Raw genomic sequence first — 17,614 nt, 5'->3', positions numbered from 1 at the left:
CCCTACAAAACACTGGGTTTGTGTTTTCTTTATCAATTCTGAACATTAAATTGACTACTTTTGATTATAAAGAGATTTCTACCATATTTTTTTGATTAAAAAATTTTTTTTTCCTTACTTCTATAATGTTCCCAAACCACACCATTCAAATACCTCCTTGAAGGAAGGCATCAGGTAGTAACATTTTAGTTTTTGGAAATTTGCATGTAGTTACTTAAAACAATGTAAATTTCTTCCTCTGTCCTTGAAATGCACCATATAAATATTGCATTTGATCCTTAACTTACACTTCATAAATAATTTATTTCAAAAATATCCTTCCATAAGACCATCAGTTGCTGAGGTGTTCAGTTTTCAGGGAAAGCATTTATTTACTGCATGAGTCCAGGAAGGCTGGTAAAGACTTGGCTAAAAGCTCCACATGGAGCAAATTATGGTAATTATATTAATGCTTAAATCCATGACGCTCTCTCAAATCTGCTAAAAGGTTTTGCACTATATTGCTCACATCTTGACGGGCAATGAGTCCACTGGAAATATTTAACACTTCATAGGGAGGCTTCCGAGATTCATTTTTCATAGTTCCAAGAACTGCAATAGAATGTCTGGAGGTAGCTTCCAGAGAAGTTTCTGAAAGTCACAACTTAGAGTTAACATTCCACTTAATATCTTCCACTTTTTGGTTCGGCCTGAAACTCCAAGTATAAGTCACCAGAAATGAAATTGAAAAGAGACATTACACAATTAATTTTGATGAATAGGTAAGTTTTAATTCACGTATGGCAATATTCTGGTTAATGATATGTTCTCCTTAGGACATCCATTAAAAATCCATTAACTTAACAGGCAAAATCTAATAAAGTTACTCTGGAAATTTTCTGCTAGATTAACATTATGGACTTTTAATGAATATTTCCTGTAGGTATTGCTCTATTAGCAGAGCTAATACACTAATCAAACTCAAAAGCTTCTGCAGAGCAAAGGAAACCATCAACAAAATTAAAAGGCAACCAATGGATGGAAGAAAATATTTTTAAATCATATACCTGATAAGGGGTTAATATCCAAAATATATAAAGAACTCACAATTCAATAACAAAAAAACAAGCAATCTGATTAATAATGGGCAGAGGATTTAAACAGACGTTTTTCCAAAGAGGACATACGGATGGTCAACAGGCACAAGAAAAGATGCTTAACATCACTAAACATCAGGGAAATGCAAATCAAAACCATAATGAGATATCGCCTCATTGTTAGGTTGGGTGTTATCAAAACAACAAATAACAAGTGTTGGCAAGGATATGAAGAAAGAAGAACCCTTGTGCACTGTTGGTGGAAATGTAAATTATTGTAGCCACTATGGAAAGCAGTATGGAAGTTCTTCCCAAAATTAAAAATAGAACTGCCATAAGATCCAGTGACTCCACTTCTGGATATTTATCTAAAGAAAACTAAAACACTAATTAAAAAAGATATTTACCCTTATGTTCACTGCAGCATTATTTATAATAGTCAAGATATGAAAACAACTTAAGAGTCCATCAACTGATAATGGATGGATGGATGGATGGATGGATGGATGGATGGATGGATGGAGAGATAGATAGATAGATAGATAGATAAACCTTGAGGTTATTATGCTAAGTGAAGTTAAGTCAGATAGAGAAAGACAAATACTGTATGATCTCTCTTTTATGTAGAATCTAAAAAACAAAATAAATGAAAAGAAAATAAAAAAAGAAAAGAAAACTCATGAATATAGGGAACAGAGCTGTCGTTGTCAGAAAGGAGGGGAAAGGGTGAAATGGGTGAAGACGGTTGAGAGGTACAGACTTCCAGTTGTGGGGATGCTGTACAGAACTTGTTGGCTACAGTCAGTGGTGTTGTAATGTATTTTTGAAGGTTGTTGGGAGAGTGAGCATTGAAAGGTCTCATCACAAGAAAAAAATTATAACTTTTATGGCGAGGGATAGAGACTAGACTTATTGTAGTGATCATTTTTCAGTGTATGCAAGTTTTGAATCATTACTTTGTGTACCTGAAACTAATATAAGGCTGTATGTCAATTATACTTCAATAAAAACATTTTTCAGGGAAAAAATAAAATAAACATGTATCTTGTGTGAGGAGAGGGGAGGCACCAAAAAGTTAAAATACAGTAAGTCCTCACTTATTAATAAGTTCTTGGAAGTTGCAACTTTCATCAAAACGGTGTATAATGAAACCATTTTTCCCATAGGCTAATTAATATAAACAAGAGTTAAGTTCTTACAGTGTACTTTTGGTCACAAAAACATCACCGAACTGCTAAATAAATACCCAAAACACTTCTAACATTAAACACTGAAATAAATGTGAGCTACAAATGCATTTAAGAAAGATTAATAAGAACAAGTAAGATGATCATTTTCTAACCTGATTATTCCAGTTTAGATTAACAGGTGCCTGGAGCCTATCCAGACAGCTCAAGACACAAGGGTGCACTCACACACACCCACATTCGCTCAGACTGGGACAATTTAGATATAGCAAAGCACTTAGTGTGCACATCTTTGGGAAGTGGGAGAAAAACAGGGTAACACGTAGACATGAGAACAATGTGCAAACTCCACATAGGCAGTGGCCCCTGTGGGAATCGATTTTTTTCTCATCAACGTTATAACGAAACATTATTCGAGGACCTGATATAATCAGAAAATCAGAGTTGAGTTGGACCTCACTAAAAATACTAAAAATATTTTAGTCACTAAAAATACTAAAACCAGTAAATATCATCACAGCTTTAAAAGTAAAAAGCACCAATATCCCAGTACCAGCCATCTCAGTCAGTAATTTATCCATTGACTAATCAAACAGTAATTTCGCTAATAAAATGTGCCATGCTTTATGCCAGGACTGGAATATGAAGGTAAATAAATGAAAAACCAGATGTCAAGGAGTGCACGGTATACTGTAAAGGCAAGACATACAAACAGGTAATCAATGTATACTCTAATAAGCTATATTCAGCATACTATGGGAACATCCAGGGAAGAGCAACTAAACTTGGGGGGAGGGCATATAAATTTTAAAAATCACTTGAACAATTAAGTAATTGAAGTTGAAATTTCTGTTCTAGTAAATTAAGAATAAAGTAAGGGCCTTCTAGGCCCTTTCACTGGGAAGGTATCAATTCTGACATGATTTATTGGTTCTGCATGTAGTTAGAGGAAGTTACTGAATCTTATCTCTGATTCTCATCTGTAAACAAGGTAATGGGATGTACTTTGCCACTGGTTGTGAGAATTACCTGCAAAAAGGTATGTGAAAGCACGTAGAAATGTGCTTGAAATATAGAAGGAAAAGGAGGATTACTATGTATTCACTACCTACTATAGGCACACAATGAATATTATTTGGAAGTCAGCATAGCGAAATGGTTAGAGCAGGATTTGGAATCACCCAGACATAGGTTTGAATTCTGTTCCTGCCACTTGTAAACTCTGCAACCATTCATTAGGGCACATTTCTCCTTTCCAAACCTTGGTTTTCAGCTGTCGGACAGGATAAATAAAAATAACTCCATTACAGTTTTGAAAATTTAAAACTATAATTCAATAGTACCATGTCTGAGAAGCAGTAAACTATTCGTTTTAATTGCTACCATTAATTACATCCTGCATAAGCATGACTATAAGATATGGAAACATTGAGATTTGATGAAATTCACATAGTTAGTGCTAGAATTACAACTACCCTAGCTCCTAGTTCAGTGTTTTCGACCCAATTTGCCTGCACCCCTTAATTACAGGATAAGAGCATCACCCCTGACATTCTGGATGATTCTCCAGCCAGATAGGAAGCTCAGAGGGAGCCTCCAAAACACAAGTTGAGGACTGGGGACTTAGTGGCCCTGCCTTAGCTCTAATGACCAGTGCACTAGTACCCTGGCAGTATGGGCTGAATTGTGTCCTCCAAAATTCACATGTTGAAGCCCTAACACATAATGTGACTGTATTTGGAGACAGGGTTTATAAGGAGGTAATTAAGGTTAAATGAGGTCAAAGGGGTAAGGCTTTGATCTGATTGGATTAGTGTCCTTATAAGGAAAGACACAAGAAAGTACACAAAAGGGCTCTCTTACCCATTCAGTCAGTAGATACTTATGAACATCTTCTCTGCCAAGGAACTTGAGGGTAAGGCAGATATGGTCCCTGCCCTCCAGGAGCTTTCAGTTGAGTATGACTTTCCTATTTGGCTGCCCTTTTTCCCTGCTAGGCCTGAAGGTATGGAGTCAAAAGTATGGAGTCCAAACCCCAGACTGGCTGGCAGGAGTTCTGACACTCCACCCTCTGGCCAGCTCCCTCATTCCTCAGAACAAAAGACTGATCCTATTCCCCAGTCACTGACTCAAAATGCTCTGACACTCAGAATTTTCAAACTAACCACCATATTAGTTAAAGTAATAATACTCAAGTTACCCATTCATCAACTGATATCCCGTATCACACCCCTACTCCCTTCCAGATATGAACACTTATGCCGATCTAGCACAGGTTGGCTTTGGGTGCTAAATACTGGACAGAGGCCAACTGTATAGCTATATCAGTTCCCTGTTCTCATATATCCCAAGGAGGCTGTCTGCTTAAGTAGAAAAGTATGGAGTCAAAGACTCTAGTTTTAATACTGACTCTATAACTTAAAGATGCACAAGGACTTGAAAATCAGTTTTTCCATCTGTAAAATAGAAATAGCTATACAAATAGGTTTGTGAGGGCCAAATAAGATAATGTGTAAAATCAATCACCTACTAAAGAACTTGGAAGTAGATGATAATTACTGATGCATTGTTTCTTCTTTTCTTCCCCTGGTCCCTAGCTCCTCCCCAGTTCTCTACCAGCTCAGATCCTGAGATAGTTTCAACTAAGCCATAGGAATTCCAAAAGGGCTTTTTCTGCAGACCACCCTGGCTCTGTTCTATGCCCCAGATTTAGCTATTATTAGTTGAACAAACCACAGAAACCAGCTATGTTGTCTAAAATATAGCAATATAGATGCTACTTGGCTCTTTCATGCTTCTCTCCTTATATTCTTGAACTCTGATACAGTCGTCATGAGGACCCCACCAGAGAAAAGTTGAATGGGAATAACCTACTACATGACTCAATTATCAACGGTAGCCTGAAGTTATAGCAAACATTACTGGTAGTTCACCATTATTTAAAGCAAAACTCTCAAGTTTTAGTTGGTCATATGGAGGGACGCATGGCTGCTCAGCTAATGACTGCATTTCTCAGACACCTTTGCAGCCTAGTGGGAACTTATGAACAAGTGCTGGTCAATGGGATGTGATCAGAAATGACTCAGCCCATTTCCATGTTATGCTCCCTCCAAAAAAATGTGGATGGATTCCTCTAGTCCTTTTCATTCTTTCCCCTCACTGGCTGGGAAATGATGAGAATAGAGTAGCTAACTTGGTTCCAAAGTTGGAGGCCATGTCGTGAGAACGGCAGAGTTGCCCTGATAATCACTATTATATAACATAAAAAAATAATCTTCAATCTTGCTTAATTCACTGTACTTTTTAACTTTATTGTTACAATAGCCTAGCCAAAACACTAAACAATACAGAAGTATTTCTATTTAATCAGGTATATTTGCTTACCTATTGACAGCTTACAAAAATTGTCAGTAACTATTGGAAATAAATGTCTTCCTGTGAAGTGAACCTTAAACTTTAAAAATGCTATTGATACATGTACCTAGTACCTAAATTCTTTTTGCCAGGTAAATCCATACCAATCACTCACAGCTTTACTAACCAGTCAGTGCCACATAAACCTGGAAGTCTGAGACCCCATGACCTTAGTCATATACCACTGGCTCATGTACCAGTTTCTGTCTTGCTCATGATTTTTCTCATTTTGATCTCTTGAATTTTTTTTTTTTCTGTTCATGACCTTGCCTGATTCCTGAACCTAACTCACAAAGACATTTTCCTTATAATGACTGGAAATGATCCATATACGCCTCCTTGATTACGCTATTCTCAGCTGCTTCATGCAATTATCTTCCTCAGTATAGCCCAATGTCTAAGATTCTATATTTCCGTGCAGAGTTTCATAGGCTGTATCTCCACTGAGTTCCTATAAGCCCACCATAGGGGCCTACTAGTCATGTCCTACCCACCATAACTTACTCATCTCTCTTATTAAAACAGGACTGTGTTCCTGTATTTTAATTAACATCAAAACAAAAAACAAAAAACAAAAAACCATCAATATCCTCATATAATATACACATGCATAACTGCCCTCCAGATTTGTAGGGGCTTTTTGGGGTTTTTTTTTGTTTTATTTTTACCTATTTTGCTGTAATTATCTGCAACAAAGTCTTCCAAACCAATCATCTTCCAGAAACTGTCATCCCAGCCTCTCTCTGCTGAGTATGTCCATTTGCACACCAGAGAACAGAGAGACCTAAGAAAATAGGAGAGAGGTAAAACCAATAATATGAGCTAGGCTTCCTTTATGTTTTGCCAAACACCTACAAAGATATCTACAGTAGTACTGAAGAGAATAAACCAAACTAGGTAATTATACATCCCTGTTTAGATGAAAAGTCCCCATTTACATGTTAATGATTGAGAGTACCTCTTTCAAGTCTCAGCCCCTTTTTTAGCTCCCAATCAAGCAATGTATACAAATATTTTTATTTATATCTATATTTATATTTAGATGACTTTTTTGATAATTAGAAATTATATACAATGACTAAGCTATCTGATGATATTGAACATAATTATTAAATTTTAAGTATGATATTGGTAATTGTGATTATATTTCAAAAAAATCTTATCACTTAGAGATACATACTGAACGATTTATTTATAAAATAGTATGATATTTGGGATTTGCTTCAAAATAAGAGAAGGAGAAGTGAATGACATTATGGATAGGGCAGAATTGGTCATGGGTTGGTGGATGTGAGGCTGAGTGATGAGTAAATGGTGTTCATTATACTATGCTGTTTGGTACATATTCAAAATTCTCTATAATGAAAAGGTATTTTTTAAAAGAGTCTGGTATATAGTCACTCCAGTCTAAAGCAATATTTAACAGCAGGAATACTCGAATGCTAGAAGGTGTTTTCCTTTCCAGTTTCGTTTCATGCTTAATATTCTACACTCCAGCAGTAAAATATCATTTGTAGTTCTCTGGGGAAAAAAATCATGTTCTTGAAGATTTCTGTGACTTTGTCCTATTCCTATTTGAAAAGTTCTCCCTAATTTCTTTACCTTGATTACTCAAAAATACCTCCTTTGGCCTGGGCTGAGTCCCCAGTTTGGGGTAAGTTGAGCTCCCAAAGCATGTAGCCATCCTCTATCACAATCCTTATCATGCTGTGTAATTAACTGCTTCTTTATTTATCTTCCCTACAGCCCTACTGCCTTCCAATCTGCTCTCCATATTGTGTGCAAACTTGATAAAATAAAATCTGATGCTATCAACCCTTGATTAAAACTCTTCTATTGCTCCTTACCACCTTCAGAAAAAGTCCAATCATTCATGGGACTTAAAAGACCCTTTGTGATATGACCATGCTGACCTCCAATTTCCTCTTACCATTTCCACCCTTGCTTTCTCCACTGCAATACTGAATTATTAAAAGTTTTCCATAGTGGGCCTTGATTTCTGAATTCTTTATGCACTGAGTCCTTTGCTCCATTCTGCCAAAAATGTTCTTCCCTGTTAGACATCTAATTCCTAGTTAGCCCTCATGACTCAGCTTGCATTGTCCCTTTTCATGAAGCCTCAGTGGAGGGCAAGCTGAGTTCAAAGCCTCTTCTCCAAGTTCTAATCAGGACATATTCTTAACACTTACCATAGTAATTGTCTTTGCCCATTCACTTCTCCATCTCTCTCACTAAACTAGGAACTCCTTCAGAGCAAAATCAGCCCTAATCATCTCTGTATCACCAGTATTTAGTCCACATTCAATCATATGTCAAGCCACAATGAAAACTGATTGAATGGAAGCACTAAAGAAAGAATATGATTTGTCCACCTTACCACAGGTAAATGGTAAACCTAGGTTGCTCATACAGTTTTAAAGAGAAACCTATCTCATATGGCCAATAGTCTAGGTGCATCTCATTCAGTCATTCACATGGATTCACCCAATAAACATTTAGTATTCAGTTAGTACGATCTTGGCACTATGGTAGGCCAAGTGATATACAAAACACCTGGCCCTCTGCTCTCCCAGAAGCTGAAAATTTAATTGAAGAGAAAGCTGATCAAATAATGACGCCAACCACAAAAGGCAGCTCTTCACTCCCCAAATGCCCCATTCATGTGTCGACTTCTATGCTTCCACTTTGACTGTTCCTACTGTCTTAATTGGTTATTGCTCTTTTCACTCATCCTTGTCAACTTGGCAAACTCCAAATCACCCTTATGATCCAGTTCAATCATCTCCTCTGCAAAAGTTTCCTTGCTACTTCTAAGTTAAACTCATGGTTCTCTCCTTTAAGGTAGTATTATAATTTGGAAATACTTCATTGTTATTCTTTACAGCTGAAGTGAGCTGAGTTCATAGCCCAGTCCTCAGGGAGAAGAGGCCACTGTTTGTTCACTGCCATCACAAATGTCCAGGGAGCAACTGCTGTACCTTTCACTTCTTTCAAATTTGTTAATGTCAAAAAAAAAAGATTACAAAAACTTATATAAGTATCAAAAGAACGTCAATCGATGAGCAACAAAACAAAAACAATATCTAACTTATGGAGGCTAGTTCACTTGAGAAAAGATAACTAGAAAATCTATAAGAGGTAGGTCTTATGGAAGTTGAAAGGATGAAAAATTGGAAAAGAACATCAATAACGAAAGCAATGAGAAATTTAAAAAAATGCAAGAAAGACTTTCTAAACAAACAACACTGATTTCAAACTTAAAACTTTAAATTTCTGCAGAACTAAAAAATCAGTAGCACTGCTGAAAATCAAATTAGTGATTTGAAAGACCAAGTGAATGAAACATCTTACTACCCATAGCAAAGACACAAAGAGAGAAATAATGAGACAATAAGAGGCTTGGAGGGCAGATCCAGCAGCCTAACATAAGAATAACAGAAATTCCAGAAGGGATTTTTTTATAATAAAAAAAGAGAAAAGTAAAAAGAAGGAAAAAATAGATGGAGATGTTATAATTAAATGAACACTGTACTAGCTTTTCTTTTCTTTTCTTTATAGCTATATGCTGAGTTGAAGCAAGATTTAAACCTGCAGATTAAAAGGCTCATTAAGTCCAGGAATTGAATCCAGGAAATACTTGAATTTCAAGCATAAACAGAAAATTATACAAGTTTCCAGACAGAATAAGTTACATACAAAGGCAAGAGATTCAGACTAGTGAAGGAATTCTCATCTACGACTCTGGAATGTAGAAGATGGTGGAACAATGTACAGAGACTATTAAGAAAAATAACCCAAGAATCCTATACCCAGACAAAATATTATTCAGCTGTCAGAGAAAAAGGAAAACATTTTCAACATGTAAAGATTCAAAAAGTAAACATCTCACATACATTCCCTGAGGACAATACTTGAGAAAGAACATAACCAAAAAATAATTGATTCAGAGCAACTATCTCATCAAAGGAGAAATCAAAGACCAGAGGAACCAGTGGTAGTGAACAATGATATTTATTATCTTTCTGTCTCTCTCTCTCCATATACATATACACATGTATGTATGTGCACACATACATATGTATATACACACACACACACATTTAAATCTAAATGGATGATAGTGTAAACTGGAATTTGTAATATTGTTTTCTTGAAACACAACAGGAATGTTATATTAGAAGAAAAAATCCAACAACTTCAAACTGAAAATATTAATTAAGCAGAACCTCAAAGGCAGAGATTGAACAAGGGATACACAGGAAAAATATTTTGGGATATATATGTATGTTAGGGAAAAACATAAATTTAATGTTGGTTTTAATGGAGAAGCTAATAGAAACAAAAAGCTTAGTAGAACTCTCAAATTAACAAGGGGTAGAAGGGAATAAAGAGAAAATTAACAGGCCAGTGAAATCAAACTAAACTAATTAAAATTAAAAAGAAATGGAAAAGGGTAATGTAATATAATTCGAAAATAAAAATAGGGTAGAAATAATAAAATTAATTATTTCAGTTATTACAACAAATGTGAATGGGATGAATTCAACAACTGGTTAAAAGATAATTAGAATTACATCAGACTTAAAATTAAGATAGATCTTGTTTACAATATTGATTTTTAAAAGTATAATAGAGGTTTTTTAAAAAAAAAGGTTGAAAAAGAAATAATATAAACAAAAATTTTAAAAATGACAATATAAATATCAGATGAAGTAGAATACAAGATAAAAAAAATATTAGCAAGACAAAGAACATTCCATAAAGACATAATACTCAAATCCAAGAATATTACCATTCATTAGATTTTTATGAACTGAACAATATAGTGTGAAATATATAAAACAAGATCTCCAAAAAAAGCACTTAAAAAGACAAAATTTAGTTAAAGATTTTATTGTACTTTCAAAGCTTGAAGAAATAGGTAAACAACAACAACTAACAATAATAAGGATTAAAGGATTCAAATATAATCAACAAATTCAATTTCTTATACTTGTATTGGTTGGGGGAGCAAAGGACAGAATGTTTTACAACACGAATGGCGGCTACATGGGTAAAGTGGTATTTTACAGAGAAATTTAGAGTTTTAAATAGCTTTTATTGGAAAAGAAGGATGTCTGAAAATTAATAACCAAAGCAGCCAACTTAGAAAATTATGAAAAACATTAATAAATTAAACTGAAAGAAAAATCGAAAAGGTAAAGATTAAAACAGATGAAAGACAAAAATAACAAAATAAAATTTAGAAAGTCAACAGAATCAAAACGTGGTTTTATGAAAGCATATTCTATGAAACAGAAAAGCTTCAAGCAAAATTGAGGAAAAAAAAAGAAGGCAAAATAAACATCATGAATAAAAGTGGCAGACCTAACTATAGGTAAAGCAGACATTAATAGAAAAAAAAAAGGATTACAGAAACAACATTATGCTAGTGAATTTAAAATTTAGACGTAGTGAACAGTTTATTAGAAAAACAGACCATAGTTGTGGCTGAGTGTTTAAGGTGATGCACTAGGAAAACAGAACTTATCAAAACTGACACAAGAAAACATCGGAAACCTTAATACATTTATTACCATTAAAGAAATTAAGTCAGTAGTAAAAATCATCTCTCAAATAAAACGTCAAGCCCATACTAGAGGTTCTAACAAATGTTCAAGAAAAAGAGCACTCCAAAGTATTTCAGAGTTTTAAAGAAAAAAGAAACACTTCTCGAGTTATTTATAAAGTTAATATAACTATGTTATAAAAATCAAACAAAGACAGTATGAGAAACAAATATCAGAGGCTACTCTCACGTTATGAATGTGGGCACAAAAATTCTAAACAAAACATGACCAAGTTTAATATGAAAATGTGAAAAAAAATACATCATGAACAGCATTCAAGAATGTTTTAATAATAGAAGATCTATGAATATATTTTCCCATAGTATTTTATTAAAAGAGAGAAAAATGACCAATTCATATTGAAAAATAAAAAGTAGCTGATGAAGTTAAATGCCACATCAAGACAGAAACACTTACTCTAGTAGAAATAATAAAAATTCTCCTCCTAACCATGATGGCGTACCAGAGAATAGATTTTACACCTCTGACTTAAACAACTAGAAAAATAGGGAAAATATATGTGTACAACTGTTTTCAGACCTTGAACAACAGGCAATACAGGTCTGTGATGCCTGAGAGAAGGAAACAAATGAGGTGAGCCCCAGTATCCCTCTGGCTTTCCGCCTGGAAGCGCATACCAGACCACAACGCCGAAGAGGGATGCCAAGGAAAACACAGCAGCTTCGTAAAGTCAAGGAAGTGAGATCAGAATTCAGGGAATGTGGGGTGGCTGGAAGCTGTGGTGGCACAGACTTCCAAAGAAGGGGTAGCTATGCAGAAAGAGAGCCCCGAAAATCTACCCAAAAGTCCCACTCCATTTTTATTGAATACTAACATGCAAATATGTACACTGACACTCCATGAGGTCTGGTGAAGAGTAACTGAAAAGCTGTGAGTTGAATAGTTCTGAGTTTGCACTGAACTGAGAATCACTGGAGTTACTAAAATTAGAGTGGAACGTCTTCATTGATCATAGTCAGTAGAGACCTAAAAAACATACACCTTGGGTGTGTGACTGAAATTCCCTTGTATAAAGGCTCCTGTAACCCTGTTGCAACTAAGTTTTAAAAAAAGACTCCAAAGGATAAAACTAAGCCAAAAGTACATTAACACCAACCAGAAAAAGTAGTTCAACGATCCTTAAAGGAAGACAACAAAATCCAGACACCCGACAATATAAAATTGACAATGTCAGCAGCTAATCAAACATATTTGAAGCAACTACAGCCAATTTTTTTTCTCAATTTGATAAAGGCTATCAACCCACAAAGCCAAACTCAATGAACCCAAAGCAGGATAAACACTGAGAGGGAATGAATGAGTAAATGAATGAATGAATCACAGAGAAAAAAGAAAATCCTAAAAGCAGAGGAAAAAGACACATTATAGAGGAATAAAGACAAAAAGTCTACAAACATAAAAAACAATGTGGTCTAGAAGAAAATAAAATGACATTTTTGAAGTGCTAAAAATTTTTTAAAGGAAAAACATCAATCTAAAATTCTATACTCAGCAAAGAGATTTTTAAACAACCAATGCAAGATACAGACTTTTTCAAACAAATAGTTGAGAGAATTCATTTCCAAGAAATCTGCATTGCATGAAATGTTAAAGGAAGTTCTTAAAGGTGGAGAAAAATCATGCTAAATGAAAATGTGAATCTATATGAAGGAATGAAGGGTATCAGAGTCAGTAAATTGGGAAGTAAGCATAAAAAACATGTTTTTTCATTTGAAAATTTCCTTAAAATTAAATAAAAATTTTAAAGTCTAATAACTGACTTTAGAAAAAAGTCAATGTGTTATGTGGGGTTTACAACATGTACAAACAAAACATTTGACAATAACAGCAAAATGATAAGGAGATATAAAAGTACATTACATGTGATGGGAGGTAAAATTATATTAAGGTAAACTGATAAGTATAACCACTGTGCTGTATACTTGAAACTGATGTAAAATAATATTCAATGTTAATTTTAATTGAAAAATCAAAAAGGGGAGGATTAAGGAGAATAAGAGGTTCAAACTTCCAGGAATAAAACAAATTAAGTCATGGGGACATGGTGTACACTATAGGGAATATAGTCAATAATATTTTGATAGCACTATATGGTGTCAGATGGTCACTAGACTTTTCATGGTAATCACTTCTTTAGGTATTTAAGTGTTAAATAACTATCATGTACATTTGAAACTAATATAATATTGTATATGAGCTATATTTTAATAAAAATCTTAAAAAACAAAACCCCCCAAAAAGAATAGCAAAATAGTCAATTAAACCCCAACCATTAAATGTAAATGGCCTAAAAACCCCAAAGTAAGGGCAGAAATCATTAGGCTGGATAAAAATAAAATCTAACTATATGCTGTCTACAAGAAACTTATTCTAAAAATAAAGACATAAGTCAAGTTCAAGGATAAAAGGATGGAAAAAGATATGCCATGCAAATACTAATAAAAAAAAAAGCGAGAGTAGCTACATGAACATTAGACAAAGTAAAGTTCAGAACTTGAAGTATTATCAGGTATGAAGAGGAACATTACATAATAATAAAAGATCAATTCACCAAGAACACTCATGGGTTAAAGAAGAAATCATAATTTGTTAGAATGGCAACTTGAATTCAACTAACGTCAGATTTCTTTTTTCTTTGGTTTAGTGCAGAACTAACAAACAAGCAGGGCAAAAAGTACGTAAAATAAAAGATACATAATAGTATCCTGAAAAATGGGACCATCTTAGGTCACCTTTGTCTTTTATACAGGTTTGCCTGAAATTCAGTGTGTTCGGTGCCCCACAGTGATTAAAGGTTCTGACTGAAGGAGTCCACAACTATGGGCTTCCTCAATTTTATCTTATTTTAGGCAAGAATGTGTACGAGTGCAGAAGGCCAAGAGATACTAAAGGATTTATCCCTTCATCATAAAAGAATATTATTATTTTATTTTGTTTCATTTCCTGATGCTCCATCTGGCCTTCTGGGAATTTTAGTATTTCAGGCCTGGTCATGATCTCCTGCACCAGGGACCATATCTGCCTTCTTCATCAAGCATTCCCCAGGACCAAGCAGAGTGCCTCTCCAGCAAATTTTGAGAGCTCGGTGCATGTTTATTGTGTAAATGAATGAGAACCCTAAGACGTCAGTTATAGAAGCTTTCAAGTTCCTGAGTCACTTTTTAATTGACCTTCGGCTATTGCTCTCTGTGCAGGCGCTAGAGGAGACAAAAGTTTGATTCCTAGAATGACCAACGGCAGCAGAACACTGGTTTTCTTGCAGATCATTCACTTAAACAGAACAAAGACAGCGTTTTGAAAATGAATTTTGTCTACCTCCCATCACCTACTTCCCCAGACACAAAACATGCCAAATCTAACATCTTCTTTCCTTTTTTGAAAAATGCAAAAACAAAGAGAGACTTTCAGTTAAAGATGCCAGATTGACTACACATGTTGACCTCTGCTCCCTTTATAAATTCTCCAAAAATGGCAGTATAAGAATATTTCAAAAAGGCAAAAACCCACATAAAAAAGAAAACAGGATAGAAGATGACAGCAACAGAAATTTGAAAGCCAAAAAATACAGACGGATGAGTAGTAACTCTCTTGGTAGACTTGGCAAGATAAAACCTAGGTACCAGTGGGGAAAACCCAAAAGCATAACAATTACCCTACAAAGACCCACAAAGTGGTGACACCAGGTATTTCTGAAAGTAGAAATAAAAGTGGGGCTAAAAACAGCGGGCTGGTTGAAAGCTGATTAGGCAGTAGTTAGAGCCCCACATGCCCTCAGTATGAGCAGTCAGTACTACCTCTCCTGTACCCTGAAGGAAGGCTAAGGTTTACCCTCAGAAAGAATCAGGTAAAAGGCCCAGCCACCAGCAGGGGCATCTTGACAAGAACAAAGAGAGGAAGTAAAGACCTGCCTTTTTGCAAGTCAGCCCTAAAGATCTTTTCTCCAGCTTAACTCCCAGAGCTCTGGCTGCCAGGTTTATATCCTGAAGATTTGTCTTTGGGGGATCTGATCAGACAAAAGAAAAGACCTAAGGCTAGATAGGAGGGCACAGAGTACAGAAAGAACAGGACAACCAGATCACTTCAGTCTTAGGAGGATTAAAATGACAGGATATAAGTAAAGCCCATTTTCGACCATCAACAATGGTAACTGCTATAACTGTCATTATCATTATCATGTTACAAAAACATATTAATTCAGAAAATATTTACTGTGTGCCAACTATGTACATATAAGTTTTTCCAGGCAGGTAGAAGCCTCCAAACTCTGGGAGAAACAGAGAAAAAGTGTCACCAAGATTCCAGCCATACTCCTGAGACCATGAAGCAGCCTTAGCAAGAACAAGAACTTTTGACTTTCCTGCTTTTATCCAGAGCAAAGCACACATCAAAAGCACATGCCTGCTGAGTTCCAGAGGCCTGATCATTATCATGTATTTCTCCAACAAAGTTTTATAAAAATGCAGTTGGCACTGTTGCATTATTTATATGCAATTCACTGTATTGATACTGCCAGGCCCCCACTTTCAAGTGAAACCTTTTGTTCTCTGCTTGGGGAAGGCAGAACCTGGAGAGTCTCAATCGAACAAGCTAGTGAATAACAGAATAATTAAAGCTGAGAGTGGGGATAAATTACCATGACATTCCTGGCTGCAGCCTTCAGTGCTTCCCAGGCCTATGATGGCTCTGTTTTTCCAAGCCATCCAACAGACTGAATTGTCAGCACTGAAGATACAGCTCCTGGAGAGGTATGATTTGGGCTAGATGGCTAATTGTATCAACAAAGAGATCAAGAAGCTCTTAGTTCTGAAGAAACACCACTGCAACAATCAGAGTTGCTTCTGTGAAAGAGCTGTCAGATTTCAGGCTTGTTACTATTGGCTCTGTACTTCATCAAGACTCGCTGACAGGTCTACGACAGAGCAAAATAATGTATGCAATGATGCAATGCAGGGCAATACTAAATTGCCTTTTCAGTTAGACTTGCCGATAACATGGTTCGAATGTGGCCGTGACAATATGGGGAGCAGGAAAGAACTGAATAAATAATCAAGTTCAGGGAGTTTTCCCATGCCCCTAAGAGAAAGAGATCTAAGAATCAGAAAACAAGAGATCCTAAAGCCGCCACCAAAACATTCCAAGATCTTGGTGAAGCCCCTGAACTACGGATTTGGATTTACCTCCTAAAAATAAGGACAATAACAATTAGAGACAATCTGAGACGAGGGGGGAGAACAAAGGAAAAGGAGAAGAAACTGGACAGCTTATTGAGTCCCTGTAACGCACCAGGCACTATATCTAGTACATTTATGTAGATTATTCCAACTGTTCCCACAACAAACTAGTGAGGATACTATCAATATCCCCACTTGGCAGAGAAGAACACTGAGGCTCAGAAAGATTAGATAACTCATTTGAGGTCATACCATTAGGAAAGAGCAAGGCAAAAGTTCAGCACTTAGTCTGATCAGTGAAAAGTCTATACTTGTTAACAACGTGCTTATTCAGGCCCATGCGTGAAAAGATATTAACGAACCACTGCAAAGGCCAGTTAGTGCATATAATAAATTTGAGATATTTGGTTCTCTGTGTTTATCTTGTCTGTTATCTTCTTTTCTTAATAAAGGAAAAATGAGAGGGAAAAAAAAAAAGAAAATGAAGAGCTCAAGAAATACAGAGCCCTAGGGAACAACTAAGTAGCTGCCTGAGGTTTCCTATGAGCATGTTCTAGTAAAATTTAAGGTGTTTGGGAGATGCACATCATGGGCCAGGACACAGGGACAACAGTGAGATGCTCCCTCAAGGTGTGAAGATTAAGATTGCTTCTCAGAGTTCAGCTGTAAAGTTGACGCATAACAAATAAGGGTAGAAATATGCAAAATTATCTTAAAGAGACAAAATGGGTTCCTGGATATTCAGAGTTCACAGTAACTGGACTGAAGGCGTTAAGATGGCTAAGGAAAGAATATGTCAGTTAGATGGATGGTTTGTCTATGCAGGAGCAGAGAAGGAGGGAGAAGCAGAAGAGGTAGAAACAGAGACAAGTGTCAGTGGGGAGAGGGAAGAATTTTCCAGGTGCAAAGAGCCACATTTGCAAAAGGGTGGAAGTGAGAGACAGCATGGAGCAAGGTACATGTCAGGTACATGCCAGTGAGAGCCTCTCCACGCAAACCTCAAGAGATGATTGTTTTCCCCAATTGAGAGAAAGGAACAAAAGAACTATTCCCTCACTCCCTCCGTCACTCATTCACTCAACAAACATTCAGTAAGTCTTACTATGTACCAAGCATAGATATTGTCTCTTCCTTTG

General features: G+C 35.8%; 1 protein-coding gene across 8 annotated transcripts in view; it reads right to left on the bottom strand.

The window, feature by feature from the left end:
* Positions 1-17,614, bottom strand: part of FGGY (FGGY carbohydrate kinase domain containing) — a 364,704-nt gene that overhangs the window by 219,718 nt on the left and 127,372 nt on the right. For all 8 annotated transcript variants that reach the window (XM_039887657.1, XM_039887684.1, XM_039887635.1 and 5 more), the window contains one exon: positions 6,346-6,461. In XM_039887657.1, coding sequence (XP_039743591.1) covers positions 6,346-6,461 — 116 coding nt within the window. The remainder of the gene's footprint in view (positions 1-6,345; positions 6,462-17,614) is intronic.

The sequence above is a fragment of the Pteropus medius genome, unplaced genomic scaffold (genome assembly GCF_902729225.1).
Source record: "Pteropus medius unplaced genomic scaffold, Ma_sr-lr_union100, whole genome shotgun sequence".
Taxonomy (NCBI): Eukaryota; Metazoa; Chordata; class Mammalia; order Chiroptera; family Pteropodidae; genus Pteropus; species Pteropus medius.
The sequence above is the reverse complement of the archived record's forward strand: the minus strand, read 5'-3'. Positions and strand labels throughout refer to the sequence as shown.